Source organism: Crocodylus porosus, unplaced genomic scaffold (assembly GCF_001723895.1).
Source record: "Crocodylus porosus isolate Cpor-Errol unplaced genomic scaffold, CroPor_comp1, whole genome shotgun sequence".
NCBI classification, from domain to species: domain Eukaryota; kingdom Metazoa; phylum Chordata; order Crocodylia; family Crocodylidae; genus Crocodylus; species Crocodylus porosus.
Genome location: NW_017728943.1, coordinates 45,405,975 through 45,429,562, shown reverse-complemented (window position 1 = coordinate 45,429,562; position 23,588 = coordinate 45,405,975). Strand labels below are relative to the sequence as shown.

Sequence of the window (23,588 nt, the reverse complement as noted above, 5' to 3'; positions counted from 1 at the left end):
TATGTGTGCATATATACACACAGATATGCCCATTATTGTTTATTATTTTAAAAATGAAAGATTATGTATGGAGGGAAGATGTTTCCTATGCTTTTGTGTACTCAAAGCTTTGTACCATTTTACATAAAAAGTAAAAATTGTATCTGCCCTTCATGTCATAACAGGACAAAGTACTATTCCATAGTCTATTGGCAATTGTACGGGGACAGTGTTTATGAGAACTTTGCTCTTGATCCCAAAAAATAAGCTCAGCACAAAATTAAGTAATATTCCTTTAATACAGGAATACATTGCAGTTGATATAGGGTACAGTTTTCAAAATAAGTGATTTAGGAGCTTGAGGTCCACTTTCAAAAGTGACTTGTATCAGGGGCATTACATATACAGCCTATGGAGTTCCATTATCTGGCCGCTGGGTCCAGTGTTGAACCACACACTTCTTGCAGCATACGCTGGATCAACCCCATGCACAGAGCCCAGGATATGTGCCATATGTAGCATGCACCCCAGTCAGCCTGTGACCTTCACTATTCATGGCACCCACCCCAGCCATTTGGGGACATGCACCACATGCGGTGCCTGCTCTAGTCAGTCCTGGACACTTGCCACACACAGCACCCACTCTTGCTGGTCTGGGGTGCATGCTGCACATCCCTCTTCTTCTCCCCCAGCCATTCTGGGGTGGATGCTGTGTGCAGCATGTGTCCTGGACTGACCAGAATGGCATACATCCCAGACTGGCTCCACATAGGTGCTGCATGTGGCACAATCTGTGACCAGCCAGAGCAAGTGCTGCATGCTCTGGATCCAGCATATGCAGAGGAAGGAAGGAGTGGAGCCATGGATCTGACTTAGCCTGCAGCATCAGCCACATGCCATTCATCTGGCCCATGGACCGGCCTCACACTGCTCATCTGGCATGGAAGCCACATGAGTTTGACACCCCTGACTTAGATAATTAAACATCAGGATACTCTGATTTTTTTTAAATGTTGCCCATCATCATCTAATTATAGGTTAAGGGTTAAATCCAATAAGGATTTAAATGTCTAAAAGCAAGGTGTTGAAGTGTTGAATTTTTGAATTGTTAAAAGTGTAGTCCAGAATGCTATCAGGGGGCCATACTCCACTTACATTGCATGGGGAAAGGGATGCATTTCAAAGTGGAATCAAAAACAATGTCCTGAGCTGGGACCTGCTTACAGTCAGTGGACACCGGTGGCTTGGAGCTAGCTGAGGACAGGGATGCAAGCCCACTCCTCAGGAGCCTCACTGAGGGGCTACAAGGTTCCATGGCATAACCATTGCTCAGGAAGGAAAGTGCCAATGCCCTTTCTTTCAAAAAAAGGAGCAGAAATCACTCTAAAAAAAAAATACTACAGCAGGAAGAGATGGTCAACCAGCTTCCAGTGTAACAACTTACTGATTAAAGTGGTGGCCTGTGCACTGGGAGGTGCAGGTTCAATTCTCTGTACCTCAAAGAAGTCAAACCAGTCACTTCCCATGAGAAGATCCTTATTTCCAAGGTATTGCCTTTTCTGGATATAGAGGTGCACCCTTCACCCCTCCTTGCTGAAATTATGCCACTATGCTGAAAACAGCCAGGGCCCTCCCAGTACCCTTTTTGTATTCTACATTAAATTGTCATTGGATAAAAGACATAAACTGTTTTAGGACCTGGAACTGGAATCTGGGTTTCCCAGAGAGAGGTACTAAGCTCAGTACTGAGTGGGTGCATCTACACATGTGCTTTACTGAGGAGTTGAGTAATTAGCTGCACAGTAAAGTGTCACCATCTACACATGTGCCAGGATCAGGGTGCAGTAAATGAATTAATGCTGCCATAGGATAGTACTGCCCGGGACAAGTATTATCCTACAGTGGGAGTGATTTATGCCACCACAAGGCACATGTAGATCGCGACTGGGGCTGGCTGGAACATGAGAGTGCTACTGTGTGGGGGCTGCCCACCACTGAGCCCAAAACTGTAGCACCCTTGAGCCCCAGCCAGCCCCTCTGCTGCCCAATGCTGCCACCCGGAGCAGTGTTCTCTTTACGCCGCACGGTGTTCACAGCCGCACAGGTGCACTCAAGGCATGCTGCCAGGTGCACCTGCGTAGCCATGCACATCACACAGTTTAGAGGGAACGCTGATCCAGAGCCCTTGCCAGTCCAGGGCTGCTTCACCCTAGCTCAATATGCTGCAGTCCCAGGTGCACATGTAAACACTGTGCCAGGAAGCAATAAATTCCAATGCAAACTTTATTTCTTTGCCCTAATTGCATTTGTAGATGCACCCAGTGAGTACTCAGCAAGTGCTCACCCGTGCTCAGAAGTGTGATCCAAATTCGCTCAGGAAGATGCATAGCAGCCCTGTTCTCTTAGTGGGCATTTCAGTGCACCCCCAGAGACCAACCTTCAACAGTAAATTGGACGCTTATCTTGCTGGGATCCCATGACCCCAGCTGACTTCCTGCCCTTTGGGCAGGGGGCTGGACTCGATGATCTCCCGAGGTCCCTTCCAGCCCTGATGTCTATGTCTATGAAATCTAATCCTCCATGTACAGTTGCATAACTCTCCTATTCTAAGGATGGTCAGCCTTTCTTGACCCTAATCCACGCCAGGAAGCCCATAGTTCTCTTCTATCAGTGGGGAACACTTACACACCATGTAATATCTAGGGTCTGTCTCACTAAGGAGACTTCTACATCGATTGAAAATGGAGAAGGGCCCATTCCTCTTCTGGCCTGGGAATGAGGGCATTTTTCTGGGAAGCTGAAACTGTGGGTTCAAAGCCCCCTATGGCTGAAGGGAGCCTACAACTCAGATCTTCAATTTTGTGGGAAAGTACCCTAACTCTTAATGGTATCTAGGCCCTCCTCCTCTTCATGGTCTTTCTAGAATTAAGGGTTTGGGGACATATGCAGAAATTAGGCACTCTTCCAGGTGGATTAGGATTGCAAGAGAGTTTAAGAGGAGTCTGATGCCTCAGCACATGCGCTAGCCCAAAATGGAGATGCATAAGCATCTAGACATCCTAGTGGTTTGGTGGCTGTTGTACAAGGTGAATAAAGATCATGTTTATTGACTTGGGCATCTTAGAGATAGATTAGGAATTGGCCCATTGTGTCCAAATTATTCTTTATGTTAAAGCTATTTTATACCACACTTGCAGTATAAATAGGCCTTTAAATTAATCAGATACATTTTACTGGTGATGGCTGAACTGTTCTTTGGGGGTTTTTTATAACTTTTTTTGTACATGTGGGTCACATCCATATAAGCAGAGGTTTGCAGTTTGTGATGCCACAAACCACATGTGGTAAAATGTTAAAATGTGACATTTTGCAGATTTTGCTACCAGGATTTCCTGGTAGCAAAAACCACCTACAGAAACAAAAGTGGCACAAAGCACACAAAACAAGTGTGCACGAGGCTGTCCAGAGCAATGCAGAGGTGCTGGCCCCAACCTCCAGCTTTCACTGGCTGAAGAGCCAGGAGGAGCCAGGCAAGGGCAGTTTGTCTGTTGCAGGACAATTTGTCCCACAACAAAGCACATGTTCAGGGGTATGCACTGAAGCAATTTGTGCTCCTGCTTATCTGGATGCAGGCCTGAAATAAGTTGTGATTAGATACTGTTTCTTTCATAATTTCCTCTACAAATGTGAAAATAGTTAATTATACTATTTATCAAAATGGCTAGGTTATGGTAATGGAATATGGAACTTCTCATATCTTGCTTACTAGTTCAGAGCCAACATCATGTCCAAAAGTCATCATTAACTCTGATCACCCTTAGTGGCTCTAAAATAGTAGCTTTAGTCCACTTCCTAGGTTGTATATTCCAACTGGAACTATAACAGGCCCCTTTAAAAGTGTGGCTAACTGTTATATAGTGCCTTGTCTGTAGTGTGAAAATTAAATCTAATTTCCTAAACTCAATTCTGTAAATCATAGCAAGAAGACCAAAAATTAAATGAGCCTGAAGATGGAGTAACTGTTGCCTCAAAGGATGAGATATATTACAGGAAAATTGTAGAAGCTCACACTACCCTGATCATGTTTTTGTTTCTGATACTTACAGAATTTTTTTTCTATCTAGCAGTTTTCATGAGCATTAAAAACTGAATTTATAACAATACAGCACTTCAAAAATTATAGGAAGTTGAAGTCATAAAATCAGTCACCTTTTTTTTCCAGTGGAAGCATGATACAGAGATCCACATCACACCTCACCAAAACAATACCTGCAGGAAGGGTGGGCTTCTGGAGACTAATATTCCATCATGATTTTTTAGAATTTTCTCCAAAATCATGCTTTCGTGGTAGGATGTCTGGAAAAAGCCCTTTGTCCCTTTTGGAAAAAGCAGCGGTCCTGCCCCAAATCTCCCAAGATTTGAAGGAGGCGATAGCTGCCTATAACCCCATACCACCCCCAAAACTCTGGTGAGATGGTTGTAATGGAGTCACACTACCATAACATCTCTACTTCTACTACCTATAGGTGATCACACCCCTTTTAAAGGGTTTCCACACTATGACCCAGTCTAGCCGCTTCCTCTCCCCCATGAACTGCTGGGTCACAAGGAGGGGAAGCTGTGTTATTATTCTTTATTCACTAAACAGCATAACCATTAATATTAAGGTTAACTTAAAATGAATGGAAATTAAAGTATTTCCCTTTTACCATAGCTAGTCTATTCTACTTTATGAATGTACCAGAAATGTATTAAGGATTAGAAAAAAAGAAAAGTACATTTATTTTAAAATCAATAGGAGGGCTATAACTGTTAATGAAAGTGTGTTTTCATTTGTCAATATTTACATGCTTCTAAACTTTAATGAGCATCAAAGATACTTTAAATGTGTGTGTTTTACTTCAACCGAAGTAAGGATTTTCTTGTTCTTTTTACATAGAAATATCAATATTTTATGTAAACTTAAAACATGAACTTGGAGCTTGCCTTATATAATAGACCTTAATAAAACATAAAAAACCCAAAATAATCATAGCTGTTATCCCATTAATACCTTATGCCTTGATTCTACAAACGTGTTTGGAGACATGCATCTCATCACTATACTGACTGCTTTGATCCTATGTAAGTAAAGGTAGTACAAATACTAGTTTTTTTCTTGAATTAGTTTCAAGTCATGTTACTCTGGCTCTTGGTATTATCCTTACATTGACACAATGTTTGTGTATGCCCTCTAGTGGCTAATTTAACACATGTAATTTTCTATGGCTATTAACCGGAAAATATATAACGTATTTTATACTTATTTTATGCTTCATATGTGCAGTTAAAATCCTGTTCTTTTCTTACTAAAATTTATAATATCTTTGTCCTATATTAACTGTACTTTCTTTTAGCACCTATTTTACACATTGAAAAATTATTTTATAAGAATATTTAAGCCATTTTTTCTTAAAGAAATAAAACATATTATGCCATAGTAAATGTTTTCATGAACTGCTGCTAAGACCTTTCTATATCACTAACAATACCAAAACAAAATATATTCTATCTCCTTTCCTTTTCCTTCTTGGGCCTCGCTCCTGTATTTATTTGCAGACACAGTTCTGGTTTTCAGCCTTCTTTTTTCCCCCACTTCTCTACGTCTTACTTGTTCATTAAACACCCTCCTTCCTTCTAGTTCTGTTTTACTCCCAGCTCCATCTCTCTCTGTTTCTCTCTCTCTGCTGTCTTAAGCCCTCAGTGTGTTTCCTTCCTGACCTAGATTGTCCCAGTATTCAGGCCTGCAGCATGTTAAGCACTCTGACCTTAGCCCAGCAATGAACTCAAGCATCTACTAACTTGAAGCACATGAGTCATGTAATTGAAGTCCTTTAAACCAATGGCACTTCCTGAATTCTTAAAGATAAGCAGGTGCTCAAAAGGATCAGACTATAGTGCTTTAAAATGTATTGCTTTGCACCAGTCCTGCAAGATGTACAATCAGCTCCTACTGATTTCACTGACTACTATAAGCAGCTTCCCCACTCGTCTGTGCTTTCTCCTCTGCAGTCCTTTCCCCCTAAGAAGAACAGAAGATAAGCCAGCTCCACTCCAGCCTTTAACCTGGGCAGTTCAATTACCTTACTGCTCTGATTATGTCAGCTTCTCTTGAAGTATTACATGACTGTTTTTCTCTAAAGTTTTTCCCCCCCACAAAAGTTGTGGGAATCCTTACTGTGCATACTGCCTGCTAACACTGTTTCTGTATTAAATTTTAAGTTTTCTTTTTTCTTTGTCATTATAAATGTCACCACTGTATTCATGAAATAGCCTAGACTCTAGGGCTAGGGACAGACATTACACATAAACCAGTTTAAATGATCAGAAACTGGTTTAAACCTGTAACAGAACAGAAGTTCAGTGCACATTAAGCCAGTTTCAAAATGGATGAAACTGCTTTAAGATAAACCTGGTTGAATGTAGCATCAGACTTAACTGATTTGGGTCAAATCGGGTTATGCAGCATCTGTCCCAGACCCCTTTCTGGTTTAACTTAAATTAGCGTCCCCTGGCATCCCAGATGCTTTGCAGCCCTGGGCTGGACTGTGCTTTCTGCTCCGGAGAGCAGGACTGGCCCTGCCCCTCTGCTCTAGCTAGAACAAGGGCAGGGGATGTGACCTGCCATGGTCCCCTGAGGCAAAGAGGGGAGGGAGAGGGGTTATTCCTCCCTCTCTCCCCTCTCCCAGTAGGGGACCCCAGCCCATGTCTGCTGGCCAGGGCATAGCAGCCCATCAGGCATTTCCCCCCTCCTCCCACCTCACCTGGAGCTGCAGCAGGGGGGAGTGTGGCCAGCTGCCTCCAGCAAACAGGGATAGAGGAGGGCTTAATTCCCCCTCCCCCTTGTTCCAGCTGCACAGAGCTAGCTAGGGGCAGAGACAACTCAGAATGCAGCTTCTGCCTGATGGCCCCTTCTACCCATTAGACAGCAGGGCCCATGCCAGCCCTGACCCCCACAGTTATGCACAGCAGAGACTCACCCCTTTCAGACCCAAACCCCATACCTGTAGCTGCTGGGCGCTGAGCTGGGGATGCCCTGTTCACTGTTCCCCTACCTGGTAGCAGGGTCGCAGCACATCCCCAGGTGCCAGGCACTACCCCTGCAGCTTCCCCGCCACTGGCATTCTCACCATGCCATCAGGGGAAGCCTACCCTGGACTTACTGGTAGGAGCCACACATGCCAGGAAGGAAGACAGCGGCAGCAGCAAAGCCATAGGGGTAGCACCCCACATCTGGTACATGGGGCTGTGCTGCACCTTCAACTTCCCCCCACCCTGTTGCTGCCTCTGCTTCACCCTGCTAAGGCGAAAGGGTCAGGGAGAGGGCTAATTCCTCCCTCCATCCCCTTCTCCTCCTACAGACCACAGCTGGGGTTTGCCAGTCCCCGCAGCACCTCTGCAGCTTGCCCATAGCCAGGCAGGGAGGGAGTTAATTCCTCCCTCTGTCCCTTCTCTGCCCCCAGGGACCTACTGCAGAAGTCCCAGGCCTGGATGGAGAGGAGCAGGAAAGGAGACAGAGGGAGGAATTAACCGCCTCCCTGCCTGGCTGTGGGCATCCCTGATGGTCCCTGGGGGCAGAGGAGGGAATAACCTCCTTCATACCCCCTCCTGCTGATCAGCCTCCAGCCACCTGGCTGCTGAAGCGACAAGGGGAGAGTGCCCATGGTGGGGGCAGCAGCCCCTGTCATGGTGTCCCAGAGCACGAGCCTCTTCCCGGTGTGGGGGGCCATGCTGCAGGGTGGGAAAAGTTATCACAGACTTCACGGCATTCACAGCAGCAGCTCTGGGGGGGATCAGAGTGCTATGACCCCCTCCAAGCCCCAGTGCTACTGCTCGTCCTGCACAATCCACAGCAGCTCTGACCCCCACTCATGACCCTTGCCAGGAAGAGGCTCACACTCCAGGACACCAGAACAGGGGCTGCTGCCCTGTCAGGGCCCTGCCTCCTCACTGCTCCAGCAGCTGGGTGGGGGCAGCCAGAGGCTGGCTGGCAGGGCCCCCTAGGCAGGAGGGCAGGGAGGAGGGGGGTATTCCCCCCTCCCTCCCATGTCTGGCATAGGGTGCAGGAAGGGGCTTATCCCACCGCTTGCCCTGTGCAGGGAGCGATCAGTGGCAGCCAGCGTAGGCAGACCCTGCTTGCAGTCCCCAAGGGGTGGAAAGGGGAATAACTCCCCTCCCTGCCCCATCTGCCTAAGAAAGCCATTCCCCACTGCTGCAGCAGCAAGGGGGGATGCCTGGAAGACTTCAGCTTGGGCACATGGGACAGGGAGGGGGGAATTAAACCTCCTCCCTGGCCCATTTACACCAGCTACTGCTGGGACCTGGCCATGCCTTCCCAGCACAGCTTTTCTGCAGCTGAGAGCTGCTCTAGCACCCCCCCTCACCCCCCCCCCAGCTCCTGGTCTGAGCCACTGTAGGTATGTGCCTGCATTTAGTGAATGTCTGTTCACTTTCAAATTAGTTCAATCTAGGCAGGTTAGACTAACCTGCAAAGATTGAATCAATTCAGGCTCTGGGTTTTTGAATGGCTGTCCTAGCCTTGCTGACAGCTGATTTGGGCTTCTTTACAACTTCCCATCATTTTTGTGTTTTCATTAAATTTTCCATTCAGTTTTATCCATCTGTATATGATTATAGAATAATTTATTTTTGCTACTTTTCAAAAGCAAAGGAAAAGAAGGAATGACATCTTATCAAAGCTTTTCAAATAAAATGGACCATAATTCTGGATTTCTTAAATTTGAGGAGTTGGATATTTATTATCTCATTAAACCAAAAACCTGTCTTTGGTGTAGGAATATGCCAATTCTGCCCTGGAAGGAGGTAAACTGTTTTGAGGTAAACTGTGCCAACCAGAGGTTTTAATAAGATAACTGAGTACCTGAGGAGCACCACCACACTATGCCAGCTGCATGGGAGTAGCTGGTCTGACAGCACATCTACTACAGTTTTTTTACTCCGCCCCACCCCATTGTGCTGTTGGTGCCAACAGTTAATAAACATAATATAGACTGAAAGCAAGTCACGTGTATAAACATAATTTAAAAAATACACCATTAGGATGTCTTGAAAAGGTTTTGCTTTTAAAGGGTTATGTGATGTATTTTGTGGGCTATCACAGGTACATCACTCCAATATTACTGAAGTGTCAACCATTTACAGTTGAATAAAATACAGTTATGGATCACTTGGCCAGTCCTCCAACTAAGATTTTATACGGAATCTGCAGACTGGAGTAACTGGGCCAAAATTCCTTCCAACTTAATTGAAAGGAGGTTCAGGCCCTGTGTTAGCACCATTAGCCTTATACCTGTTGAGTAAACTGTTATTTTTCTAACCTGAGTTCTTTTTCCTGTGAAATGGCTTTTAAGCTTTTATCCTTATTAATATAGTATAGGTCCTATAGGACTAAGAATTGCATGGGCTTCCATTTTTCTTTAGAACCAACAATGAAGGCTTAAAACAAGGTTGATTGCACATAGAGCATTGACTTTAAATTTATAAGAATATAAACTCCACAGAAATGAGTTGTTTAATGCTTAAAGTTGCATCCTATATGTTTATTTGCCTATTAACGGTACCATAACTGGAAGTTTAGACACATGACACATTTCCACTGGAATAATTTACATCAGTTCTCTACACTGATATAAATGACACATGGATCCTCAGGGGTAGCTATAGAAAACAGGCTGTTATTACCGTTCCTCTCCTCTAGGTGGTAGAGGAACAGGTAATTCCAGTTTGTCCTGAACACACAGCTCCTCTGGAATAAGTTGCAGACAGACAATGCATATAAACTAGGGCTGTGCAAAGCTTCAGTCCCTGATTCAATTTGGCGGAGATTCAGCTTGATTCAGTGGCTGAATCTCCGAATCGAATCAAAGGACCCTTTAATCTCTCCTAATCAAATCAGAACCCTCGGATTCAATTCGGAGAGATTCGGAAAAAATTGGCAATTCAGACATAAATGCAGCTTTAAATGTTTTATCTACATACCTCTAGGTAGCAGGCCGCTCATGAATGGTGCAATACTAGGGCACATGGAGCATCCCACAGAAGCATGGGGGGTTCCCCAGCACACTCAGCAACAGACCCAGAAGTGGACCGGAAGCACTTCCAGTCCACTTCTGGGTCCACAAGAGAGCATGTGGGGGGCCCCCCATGACCTCCCAGCTCAATGATTGGAGCCTCCTGGGTCTGGGGGGGCACCCGGGGTCCCCCACAACCAATCGTTGAGCCAGGGGACACGGGGGGTGGGGAGGGGAAGGCCCAGCCCGCACCCCAGCAGACCCGGAAGTGGACTGGAAGTAGTTCTGGTCCACTTCCGAGTTCAGCACCAAGCATGTGGAGGCCCCCCGCACTCCCGTGGGATGCTCCATCCGCCCCAGCATTACGGCGTTCATGAGCCACGCTAGTACCTCAAGGTATGTAGACAAAACATTCAAAGCTGTGTCTGTGTTGAATTGCTGATTCACCGAATTAGCATCAAATCTTCAGATCTGGATTCAGCTGCATCGAATCAGGGACAGTGATCTGAATCAATTAATTGAATCACTGTCCCTGATTCAGGCTGAATCCAAATCGAATAGGGCCCACTTCACACACCCCTACTATAAACCAATATAACCTACACTGTTTCAGTTTTAGCTCTGATTATTCCCAGAGTAATTCAACCATGGATTCAAATAAGTCATACCAGTGGAGACCTGTATATTGCGCCTCTACTTCTTTTTTATGCTGAAGTAAAGGCTGATTACACTAGCTTGTATGTTGTGTATCCAACTCCTAAGGCACCAAATCAGCAAGTAACCTAACCTTAAGTATGTGAACAATCCCATTGACTTCACTGGGACTAAAGCACATTCAGGTTAACCGCATGCTTAAGTACCTTTCTGAAACACTGACAGTGACCCCATTCATCTATCAGAAAGTCTCTAAAAGTGTTACAGCACATGCACTTTTCCCAAGATAGTACTTGTCTGATGTCATGGCCTCTCAGTTTATGCAGGATTACCATTTTTAAGCATTCTGTACCACAGAGGAGTATTGTGAAGGTTATTATGTGAGGTTTATGCAGTACTTTCAGAATGACAAGGGCTATGTCAATATTAAGATCCAGATTCTGATTTGCATTATGGAGGTTTACATCTGGAGTAATTCCACTGGAGTCAGAAATATGTCACTGCAACTTAGATCAGAATTTGGTCTTAAGTTCCTTTCCCCAAAACAATAAAAATTAGCTAAATTTAAGCTTATAAAAAGATAGCACGTAAAAAGTAAATTTTTATGAGTTTAATAGTAATTGTAAAAGGCATTCACAGCCTCAGTAATCATGATAATTAGCTAACACTGGCCACATTTATAAAAAGTTCGGTAAGATCTTAAACCATGTTAATTAATATAATTTTACATATGATTCTACACAAGTGTGGATAGTTGGGATAAATATGCTAGCTGGCCACAGTCACCCTTCATTTAACCAGGACTAGCTAACAAGAACTTTAGCACAGCCCCCACTGTTTACGTTAGAGGCATAATCCCATATGACATGCTTGCCACTGTCCTGGGATATTGGAGACCTGCGTTCAGTTTCTTACTTTGCCATAGGCTTGTTATGTGACTTTGGGCAAGTCCAAAAGTCCCAAAGATCTTAAGAGATATGTCTCCCTGGTGCCCCTGGAGCTCAACACACCTATCCACCTGCTCCTGCTCACAATCCTAAGTGATGAAGCTGCTCTCTGAGTGTGTCCTACTCCTTTCCTCAACAGCTGCTCTCAAGCACACTGGAGACAGAAATCTTAAGAACAGCCACAGGAAGGCACACCCCTGCGACAACTTCACATTGCCAGTTTTGGCATGCATCAATGGGAGTGAGCAGACACTTGAGAGCATCCCTTCTTGAGAGTGCTGGGTATATGGGGTAGACATACCCAAAGAAAAGCTATTGCTGAGAGAAATTCACAGCCCAGACACATGTACCCAAGCTCCATATACCCCATGTGGATTTTACAGTGAACAGGCATTGGATAATAAGTAAAAATAGTCCTCAGAGTAGGGTTCAGAATTTGCTTCCCTCCCCTAATGGGTAACTATCCTAATCACTAAAAGGTGTGTCTACACATGCAATTAATTTGCAACAATGAACTCTGGTGCATATCATGCTAGAGTTTATTGTTCCTGGGTGCACCAGTTCTTCATTCGTCTAGGACCACAGCACCTTGAGCTGAGTTGGAACAGCCCTAGCTGGCAGGGAGCCCAGGGGATTAGACTGCCAGCCCAGGGCTGAACTGACCCAGCGAAATGTGATGTGGACCAGCTGGAAGAAGGACAACAATGCTTCAGCGTGGGGTTAGCCAACAGGCAGTCCCTACAAAGAGGCACTCTTGTGCTCCAGCCAGCCCCATCAGTGTCTACACATGCGGTGCTGCACGCTAAAAACTCCACCACAGGATAGTACTTGTATTTACAAGTACTAACTTGCAGCGGACTTTATTAGTTTACTGAAGCCTAATAGGGCAACACACATAGATGCTGAGATGTTTACTGTGAAGGTAGATAATTAGGCAGCTTCACAGTAAACTTCTCACATAGACACGCCTAGAGAGTCAGTGCTTCCTCTTGTTCCCTCTCTGTGGCCCAGTGAACTGTGAAATTTTTTGTGCAAAATAACATATTTATAACAGGAAGAGTGAAACATACCCTCTCCCCCAGCTTTACAGAGTAGCCGACAGTCTTCTGGTTAGGGCACTACCCTGGGATGGGAGAGATGTAGGTTTGAACTCCTTTAGACTGAAAAGGACATAATTCTTTCCCTTGGCTACTAACCTATTGTACACAGTATACTAGGCCTATTTCCAACTTCTCCGTCAGTTTAAAAGAAAAAAGTAATCCCTGCTTTTATCTGAAATGGGTGATGTAGGTCTAAGTCCATGCTGTGAATCTAAGCCTGAGACAGGTGTCTCCTAGCAGCCCAGAATTGAGTGCTTATTCTCCTGGCAGAGGCATGATTTAAAATGATCCTTTTCTGCAGCCTGTTCCATTGCCTGTGCTAGGTGCTTCACCACTTAGTGTGCTGGTGGTTGTGAACTCCATCCTGAATCACCTACCTCTCCCCATGCATTGTACTGGGAGTTTAGGTGCCTTGATTAAGGGGTGTGGAATCCATCCTGGGGGTGCATATTATATGTGCAGGGAGGCTGCTTTGACATGCTGTAATTACAACGCATCAGAGCAGATTCTATTTATCGAGCCTGCTGGAGCAGTTACCATGCTTCAGCAGACTCCAGTGTGACACGTATCAGCATCCCCATGCTGAAAAATGGTGGTGGGGGCACTTTACTTAAAGCTCATTCAACAAGCTTTAGTTAAAGTGCCCCCACCATCATTTTTCAGCGCAGGGACACTGATACATATGACGCTCCAGGGGCTTTAATTAGAGCAGCTCTTGGAGCTGCTATAATTACAGCGCACCCCCCTCCTACTCCTGGAGCATGTCTATAAATGACCTAGGTGCCTTAAAGTTATAGTGAATTCCATTGGTTGATACAGCCCTCAAAATAGAAACCTATGGACTTTAGGGACTTAAGGGACTAGATCCACATTTGGACTTATGTGCTTATATTATAGGTTTGCCTGTTCTTTACTTAATAGTATGAAATAAGTTTTGGCTTGCAGAAGAACTTGTTGATAAGCTGCTAAGGCTAAGTAAATGATTTTAGGGGAATAGTTCGTCTGCTACAAATATAGAGTTCAGTCAACCTGAAGCTTATCATGAATCTGGGAAAAATTCCAAGAATAGTTTCAGCCAAAATAATGACAAAGAAAAGATGGAAATGTTGAAACAGCACTTTTTTACATTTTCCAGCTGAATTGCTTGGATTTTTCAGGCCACGTTTCAAATAAGACTTATGTGCCATGTGTAATACCATGCTGTGACCTTCTCCTTACATGATGATGAACAGTTAGGACAGGCCTGTCCAGCTGGTGGCTCATAGGCTGTACATGGCCTGCAGGTGCTTAACACATAGTCTGCTGTTCTCCTTTCTTGCTGCTGCATGGCAGAGGAGGGCCTAGGGGGTCTGTGAATTGCCAAGGGAGTGGGGGGCCATATGCTTCAGGACCAGGCCAATTCAGGGGGCTGATCCCAGGTATGTGGCTCATGTGGTGTGTGGGCCAGGGGCTGCACCCTGGCATGGCCTGCAGCTCCCAGGCACACCAGAGTTGGACAGCCCTGGATTAGGATATGAGCATGCAGTGTTGCAACTTGGGCTTCAAACCTCCTCTCTGCCTGCTTCTATGCAGTGAGTTGAACTAAGATCTTCCATCTCTCAAATAATTGCCCTAACTATCTGGCTTTAGCATAGTGTAAGGTCAGTCTTTTTTAGTCTCTCACGTTAAAGAATTCACCATCCAGCACAAGGTGGCAAAGGCCTACAGCAAGACAGCAGCCCTAGATTTCAGGAGGGCAGACTTCAATGAGCTAAGGAGGATAGTTGGGGAAGCACTGAGGTCCTGGAGGGGAGGGGAGCCAGGTGTCCAAGAAGAGTGGTCGCTCCCTAAGGAGACGATCCTCCAAGCCCATAGGGAAGTAATCCCAACACGGATCAAAAGGGGCAGGAGGGCACAAAAGCCCCCATGGCTCACCAAAAGCATCCGGGAATGTCTCCTAACTAAAAGGGAGGTGTACACCCAATGGAAGGGAGGGGCCATCACCAGGAAGGACTATACTGCGATTGCTCGGGGATGCAGGGGGGCAGTCAGGAAGGCCAAGACGGAGATGGGACTGGGACTAGCTTCCCGGATCAAAGACAACAAGAAATCCTTTTTTAAATACATAGGGGGAAAAAGAAGGTACCAGGTAACGTGGGGCCCCTGCAAGACACTCTAGGAAATCTGGTCGTCACACCAGACAACAAAGCTAACCTATTTAACAATTTCTTTTCCTCCATTTTCCTGAGCAGGGACCATATATCAGCACCCCCACCAGGACTCCCTCAAGCCCCAGGGGAGGTGCACCTAGGCCAAGGGTCAGTGAGGATCTAGTCGGAGAACTTCTGGAGGGACTGGACATATTTAAATCAGCGGGTCCAGACGATCTCCATCCCAGAGTGCTGAGGGAATTAGCTGAGCTCATTGTGGGACACCTGTCACAGCTTTACGAGCACTCGTGGTGCTCTGGTGTGGTGCCAGAGGACTGGAAGAGGGCCATTGTGGTTCCCATCTTCAAAAAGGGGAGGAAGGAGGACCCGGGAAACTATAGGCCAGTTAGTCTTACGTCAATCCTGGGGAAGCTTTTTGAGATAATTATTCTTGCACATGTCCATGAGGGGCCAGCAGGGGAGGTTATGCTCAACCAACACGGGTTCATTAGAGGCAGGTCCAGTCAGACCAACCTGGTAGCCTTCTACAACCAGGTCACCAAATCCTTAGATGCAGGGGTAGCAGTGGATATAGTCTTCCTGGACTTTCAGAAGGTCTTCAACACTGTCTCTCTCCCCATTCTCATTAAAAAACTGGGAGACTGTGGTGTCAACACCTACACAGTCAAATGGGTCGCCAACTGGCTGGAGGGCCGCACCCAGAGAGTGGCTGTGGATGGGTCATTTTCGACCTGGAAGGACGTGGGCAGTGGGGTCCCACAGGGCTCGGTCCTCAGGCCTGCAGTGTTCAACATCTTCATCAGTGACTTGGATGAGGGGGTAAAAAGCACCCTGTTCAAATTTGCTGATGACACTAAGATGTGGGGGAATGTGAGCATGCTAGATGGGAGGAATACGTTGCAATCAGACCTAGACAGGTTACAAGGGTGGGCGGATGAGAACAGGATGGTATTCAACACCCACAAGTGCAAGGTGCTTTACCTGGGGAGGAAGAACCAGCACCATACCTACAGGATGGGGAACTTCCTTCTTATCAGTGCAGAGGCAGAAAAGGATCTTGGAGTCATCATTGATGCCAAGATGAACATGGGCTGGCAGTGTGGGGATGCAGTCAGGAAGGCCATCTGCACCTTGTCATGTATCCACAGATGCATCTCGAGCAGGTCCAAGGAGGTGATACTTCCCCTCTATCCGACACTCTTCAGGCTGCAGCTGGAGTACTGTGTCCAGTTTTGGGCGCTGCACTTCAAGAGGGACGTGGACAACATGGAGAGGGTCCAGAGAAGGGCCACTCGCATGATCAGGGGGCAGCAGGGCAGGCCCTATCAAGACAGCCTCCGGGACCTGACCCTATTCAGACTCCACAAGAGAAGGCTAAGGGGGAATCTAGTTGCCTGTTACAAACTAGTCAGGGGGGATCAGCAGGCATTGGGGGAGTCCCTGTTCCCCTGAGCACTACCAGGAGTGGCAAGAAATAACAGTCACAAGCTGGCGGAGGGTAGGTTTAGGCTAGACATCAGGAGGCACTACTTCACACTCAGGGCGGCTAGGATCTGGAACCAACTTCCAAGAGAAGTGGTGCTGGCTCCTACCCTGGGGGTCTTTAAGAGGAGGCTAGATGAACACCTTGCTGGGGTCGTTTGACCCCAGTACTTTTTCCTGCCATGGCAGGGGGTTGGACTAGATGGCTCAGGTCCCTTCTGACCCTACTAACTATAAAACTATGAAAGCTGCTCCTCTTTGTATGAAATATTTAAATTGTCATTAGAATGGAAAGATGGAATAACTAGAGCCTACTATTCAACAGGAAGAGGAGAGCTTTCTGATCTGCTCCCTGGTTTGATGTGATTTAAAGTTTATACAAAGTGTAGTTAAGGACTTTATAGAAAGTGGAACCGCTTCAACAGGAGAAATTGACAGAGAAGATCCCCTAATTTAATGGAGCTCAACCCCCTGCCCATGGGTCAGATTTGGTCTGTCAAGTCATGTAATCCAGCCTGTGGATCTTCCCATCCACCATTCCCCTGCAGCCAAATTTTCAAGCCCCATGTCATTGGCTCAGCCCCAACCTGGCTGGCCCTGTGCAGAGGGATCAGGTCCTGTTCCCACACAGCTGAATTCAGCCAGGGCCTCATCCAGCTGCAAGGAAATGACCTGGTTGGGACCTGATCCACCTGCATGGGAATGGCCCAGCAAGAGCTGATCCAGCCACATGGAAACAGCCCAACCAGGACCTGATGCAAGGATTATGTCCTGGCTTGGCTGTTCTTGCACCTCTTAATCAGTCCCTGGCAGGGCTAGCACTGCACATCAGATTGGACTAATGGATGGACCTGGCATCATTCATCTGGCCTACAAGCCAAAAAGGTTGGCCACCACTGCAGTAAGATATCCCACTGTATGTTGTTTAGGACACTCTTCTGAGTGTAGTAAGGAACCCAGGTTCCAATTTCCACTCTGAATCTGACATCAGGGTTGCTGGGGGGAAAAACAAGGATTTGAACTTGGGTCTCTCACATCCCAAGTAAGTATCCTAATCATACTAGGAATAAGATTGGATGAGGAATACCACTACCTTCCTTGTCATTGGTTTTGTGAGTGGCGATTAAGTTGTATTGTGAATATATGAAAAGTACAGTGTATTTGTTAATACCTTTTATTGAACCAACTATGTAGTTAGGTGAGGTCTTAAACAAGCTTTTGGGCACAAGTGTTGGAAAGAAGCAGATACAGCGTAACCTAAGCACTAGATAAAACAATGACTTTTGTTTAACTCTATTTTGTAAATGAAAATAGTCACTTAAACAAAGGGAAGTGGGCTGGAAGCATGAGGAACAAAGAGAAGTGATCATATATAGCTGCAATGGAAATTCTATAGCAGACAAAAAAAAATAGACCACACAGTGACATCTGCTTCCTAAGCTTATGCAGAAAAACATAACATCATCTCCAGGGGACTTACCATCTGCAACTCCCTGGCTAACATGCACACAACTCTAACTACACAGCACAACTATGCAGGAAGACTTCAGAAAAACTGAGCAGCTACAAGCCTCCTTCTCTTAACATACGCCAAAATAAATCAACTTAAGCAGCAAATACTTATGTATTACACCAAGTTAAAAGAAATACATCAAAAGTCATACTTAATACAGGAGAGCCAAACCTGCTACCAAAAATCCGTGAAGACAGCCATCCAACTTCAGAAGAGGAAGTGGAACCAACTAATTACAACAGTCACTTTGCAGACATTGAAACAGCGAAGTGAAAAAGAACCCAGACAATTCCACCTAGTACACTAGCACCACTTACCCCAACAACCCTCTGGGTTGTGCCTGAAATAGCTGTACTCTCCAAAAGCCTAACGTTTTCCTGGACAAACAACCTGACAAGATACTATTATGTGAAAAATTGGAAGAATTCTTCCTCTAACTTTACCTTAAATAATTCTTCTACAATCAAGACAAAACCTTCTCTGACTGCCTTCTCACCATGAATAATTATGATATCTACAAAAATGCATCTGATTGGACGCCTCTCAGCAGACAGAACCACATTTTGAACTACTACATTGACTCTTTTAGGAAGGCAATTAAAAAGCATAACTCGTCTTCATAGAGCTGTGTGGTCCCTAAGATCCAAAAAAAATAGTGATGAAACCAGTACATAAAGCCATAGTCATCCTCAACCACCAGGACAACATCAACAAGGCTAACAGCACAGTAGTCATCCTAAGTAGTTATTCCTACAGAAGAACCACATACTACTATTCATTCTTGTTCTCAAAGATGTCATCAAATCCTTTTCTCACCAGCTTCAAGAAAACTGCACAAACTGTTCCCCCACTGTCTGCTACATTAGGAACATTTTACATGCCTTCTAAGATGCATAAACAGGGACATGCTGGCAAGACCCATCATATTCAACTGTGTTACCCTGACTGAAGAACTATCAGGCCTCACAGAAACCATCCTCAAACAACTTTTCACTCAGTTCATTTCTACAAGACACAACAGGCTTCCTCAAGAAGATCCAGAATACTGCCTTCCTGAGAAAGTCATGGTTGCAACTATAGATGTCACTAGCCTGTATGCTAACATTCTGCACCATGAAGGCATTGCTGCCTTTGATGTATTCTGGCCCCAAATACAGCCAGGGTCACCTTTGAGACATACTTCCAGGTTGTCCTCCAACTTTGGGGTGACCTTCTGCTCCAAACCCCTCCCTGTCATCTGCTGCAGACCACTGAGAACAGACCGAGATGAGCCAAGGGACAACTCCTTGGCCTATGGTGCTTCAGTCGTGCCTGTCTCACTCAGGTCTTGCCAGCTGTTGGCAGAGGAGATTCTGCCAGCTAGAAGAATCATGCCCTTTTCCAGTCATGTGCTCAAAAAAAACAATTGCCCCCTTCCTTGGAAGAGACCTGCCTGTGTAGTCAAATACAGTGAACTCACACTTGCCCTGACAATAACTGATTGTAAAAGATAACAAAAAGATGTATTAAAACAACAAAAGGAGATATAAGAAATCAGTAACCATATGCTGAAATCCAGAGATATAAGAATAACAAACAAAAGAAAATATCAGAACATAACTTAATCTTACCCGTCATCTTAAAGTGAAGAATGTAGCTTATACTGAGCCCACTAGCTGAGAGACCAAAGACCCCTAGCCCCAGGACGCTTTAGGACAAAGACTTGCTCTCAAGGCAAAGCTCAGGCATGGCTTTTTATTCGACCATTTGCATACATCACCCACTGGATTCATAGGGAGCCCACGCTGTGCATATAACTTCACCCCTCCCCTCCACCTCCAAAGGTACCCATTTACTCGATTAAAAGTCTTTCCTCATCTACTAAATACCAGGAGAATATTTGCATCCTTTCAGACATATCTAACAGATACTGTCTCTCACCTAATCTCCCCACTCTGAGACATACCTTTCTTTAACTAGTCTGTTGCCAGGTTACATTCCTGCTACTATCTTTCCTTTTAAAATATAAATTTCTCATGGCTTGGGAGAGCCTGTTTGATGACTAAATGAATTCATGTCAGATGCTAATTCTTAGTGGTTACTTCTCCCAATTGTGAATAGGTGAGGAACACTTGAGTGAATCCCTGCCTTATTAAACATTCTTAGCTAAAGTATAAAAATATATCAAAATTACATTTATATCAAATACTACAAAGCATACAGACATAACAATAGTGCAAAGTATAGCTCTACTCTATCTATATGCCTAACCCTTTTATTAAACATTCCCAAAAACTTAAATAATTGTATTGATTTTCTAATTATTCAAAACAATTAAAGAAAATTAGTTTAAGTCAAACGGGGGCAATATTTTTTTAATTTGACGGGTTTTTTCCATTACTTGCATAGCTCTACTTAGACTAACAAAGGTGTGAGGTCATTAATAGTAAGTTTCCATTGCCCTCAACTGCTGTACTTTGCCCACATACCCATATTCATTGACCTATTTATTGGTCTCTCTAACAATAGCTTCTGTGCCACCTTCTCCACATGATCCTCTATGCTTGGTCTAGCTTCCCTAAAGGCACCTGAAAAGCTCTTACTCTCCCCATATCTAAATACTATAGCAAATGTTGATTTATACAGACGTATTGTTCCCCTTCCTTGAATTCTGAATACTTTGCTTTTTATCTATCTACAAGCTCCTAAGGAGCTTCTTTCTTATGTGTTTGGAAAGTGCCTAGCTTATCACAGGTGCTACCATAAATAAATAATACAGGTATTCATTTCCATAACAATAGATTGGTACATTGTTGTGGGATCTCACAGATTGCACAATCAATATATACCTCTTCATGGGGGTTATTTGACCCGTGATTCATATAATCCCAAATCTACTAGTCCTGAACTTGGCGTGATGGCAAATATGCCCTCCATGGTAAAGTGACCAGATCCTCCAAATATCTATATAGACTTCTATGCATGCCCAGTATGCTATTCTCTTCCCCAGCACTATACAGCTACATCACTTCTGCTGCATTCAAGGCCTTGCATGCCATGTTAGAGGACAAGCAATAGTCTTTCAATATAAGAAAATGTAATGATGTATCTCTTGCCCAAAGAAAAGGATTTAATTTGTGTTGTTATTGATACTTAAAATCTCTTTGCAGTATTTGTTGCATTATGCCAACTACTACCTTTTCAATTAAACCAGTAACAGCATTGACACAGAGTATTGCTTTTATACAGCTGATGGAAAGTGTTTGGCATCTATTGGGCTGGATGATAACCACACCATTGTGCTTTGGGACTGGAAAAAAGGAGAAAAGTTAGCAACAACCAGGTAAGAATATTTCCAAGTACAACTCTACCTTGAGGTGATAGTTTCCTGCATAATTATCTATAATATATATGATACTATATATAGGAAATAATACATCTAGTTGAAAACAGGGATAAGTGTTTCACAGAATATATCTAGATAAGAAATGTTGGGACACACAGATTAAAAATGCCTTTAAGCTGTTTCTACCATGATCTTTTTATCCTTCCTGTAAAGATGACTACACTGAAATGGTTAACAAAAATCTTATTTAACATGTCACTTCTTTCCATACTTCCATGCCTTGACAATGCCTGAAACTTCTATAATATCAATCAATCATTTCCCTGATAAAATGGGTAGTAATCTGGGTTGGAGATTCCCTCTCAACATACATCTGCTGCTTAATTTCAAAGGAGGGAAGCTAGTTCCTCTAATATAAATAGATTTTGAAGGCCTGCTGCTGCTGCCAGGCCACCTGTCTCTGTGCTGTATCAGCTGTTTCTGAGATATTCATTCCCTTCAGTCACCAACATGAAAACTTAGCTGCTAACCCAGCAGTGGTTAAGAAGCTTCTGTAATTGCTTGAAGGGACCACATATTATGGATGGAATTTGACTGCAGGTTGATTGCCTGACTGCTTTTAGATAGATTTGTTTTAAGATATGGAGTTGCATCTATTTGTTTTGATTTAAATGATTGTGTTTGTAGCAAAGTTCTGATGAACCTTTAATGAGTTCTTTAGTCCAGTGGAAATCCAGAGTAACTCTGGTCAGTTCAGTGGAATTAGACTAGGGTAAAGCCAGTGGAAGAGGAAAATCAGTCCCTATATGCCTCAGTTTCACCAAGGACAGGGATTCATTCTCTAGTACTTTCTGTGCCACTTCAGAGTTTAGTGGCTGTAAACTACAGATCATAAAAGGAACATAAAAGGACTCCCCAGGGCAGGGGGTTGGACTTGATGATCTGTTTAGGTCCCTTCCAACCCTAGCTACTATGATACTATGATAACTACAAAAATAGTTTTGGTTGATTGTGAAAAGTATCTTTTTGACAATGGCATATTCAAGGAGAAAGAACATTTTTGTTAGAAATACCATTTGTTAGCATTTACCAGATTATAGAGAAGGTATGAGTTAGTGCCAAAAACAGTGTACAGTTTGCACAGTTGTCTCTGGCATGCTGTAGTATTAGGCATCGTGTTCTTATCTCCTTTTCAGAACAAACGGTGAACAGCTACCTTAGCAACAGTGCTATCTGTTTTATAAAACATGCTGCTCTAATTTGCTTTCCAGTCCTAGTGTCTCAGTTTCTTGACTGAATGGGTTGCAGACTCTTGGGGAGGAAATGACTTGCATCTCTCAAAGGAGACTTTTAACTGTTTAAAGCAAGGCAGGAGTGGGCCTGAGAGGCTATTCTTTCCCTAACTGGGGATTTGAGGTAATAGGAAATAGTAAAGTATTTTGTTGGTGACTTGATTAATCTACTGTTTACTATTATTGTCTATTTTTAGCAGCCAAAATATGGCAGGAAGTTCACAGAAAACAAAAAGAGATGGTCTCTTCCCTAAAGGGTGGTTGTTGTTGCTGTTGTTTGTATTATGGAGGTATCTTGAGATCAGGATCCTGTTGCACTGTGCGCTGCAGAACAGAACAAATGTTCTCAGAGATACCAGCGCGAACTCTGAACAGGCTGGTTGGGTTCTAAAAGCATGATGGGCATGTTAGCATGGCACTCTGCTTGGGTGAAGTATGCTGCTTCTCACCAGGACTAATTACTCAAGACAGGGAGGCACATTTTAACATTGCTACATTAATTCTGGTATCATAACTAACTCATTCATTGAGAGGTGGCTGAGGTATCTGCATGGCACTGCATTGTGCATATGTAGGCATAGTCAAAAACACAGTCTGCGTAGAAAAGTCGACTATCTAAATTGTAAAGGCTAACAAGTGAGAGTCAGTAAAGAATGAGTAAAGAGAGGTGATGGAGTGAAAGAAAAAAATGAGTGACATTATGATCATCTGGACACTCAGTACATATGAGCATGCATTTTGTTAGCTTTGTAGGAATTTGCTTGGGGGGGGGTTAGGTTCATTTACAAATTTTAACGTTCTTGGGGTGTTTGAAGCTCTAGGAAAACACTTCTACATGAATATCTAGCTTTCTTGGTCTTTTCTAATGCTCCCTATTGAGGTAAATAAAGTAGGCAGTTTTTACTTTAATATATTTCATAACCTCACAATGTTGCTGTATAGACTTTTTAAAGACTTCACTAAATGAGTCCCTATTTTAGAGGCAGGCAGTTATTTTTGCCCATGGGCCACACAGGCGGTTCTGAGGAGCTGCCATGGGCTGTTCAGCACCCCTTCCCCACCCCTCTCCACAACAG

At 44.3% G+C, this 23,588-nt stretch overlaps 1 protein-coding gene across 3 annotated transcripts in view; it reads left to right on the top strand.

Annotated features, from left to right (window-relative positions):
- The window catches only part of EML6 (echinoderm microtubule associated protein like 6), a 325,505-nt gene that overhangs the window by 207,942 nt on the left and 93,975 nt on the right, over nt 1-23,588 (top strand). For all 3 annotated transcript variants that reach the window (XM_019549288.1, XM_019549286.1, XM_019549287.1), the window contains exon 16: nt 21,124-21,217. In XM_019549288.1, the coding sequence (XP_019404833.1) occupies nt 21,124-21,217 (94 nt within the window). The remainder of the gene's footprint in view (nt 1-21,123; nt 21,218-23,588) is intronic.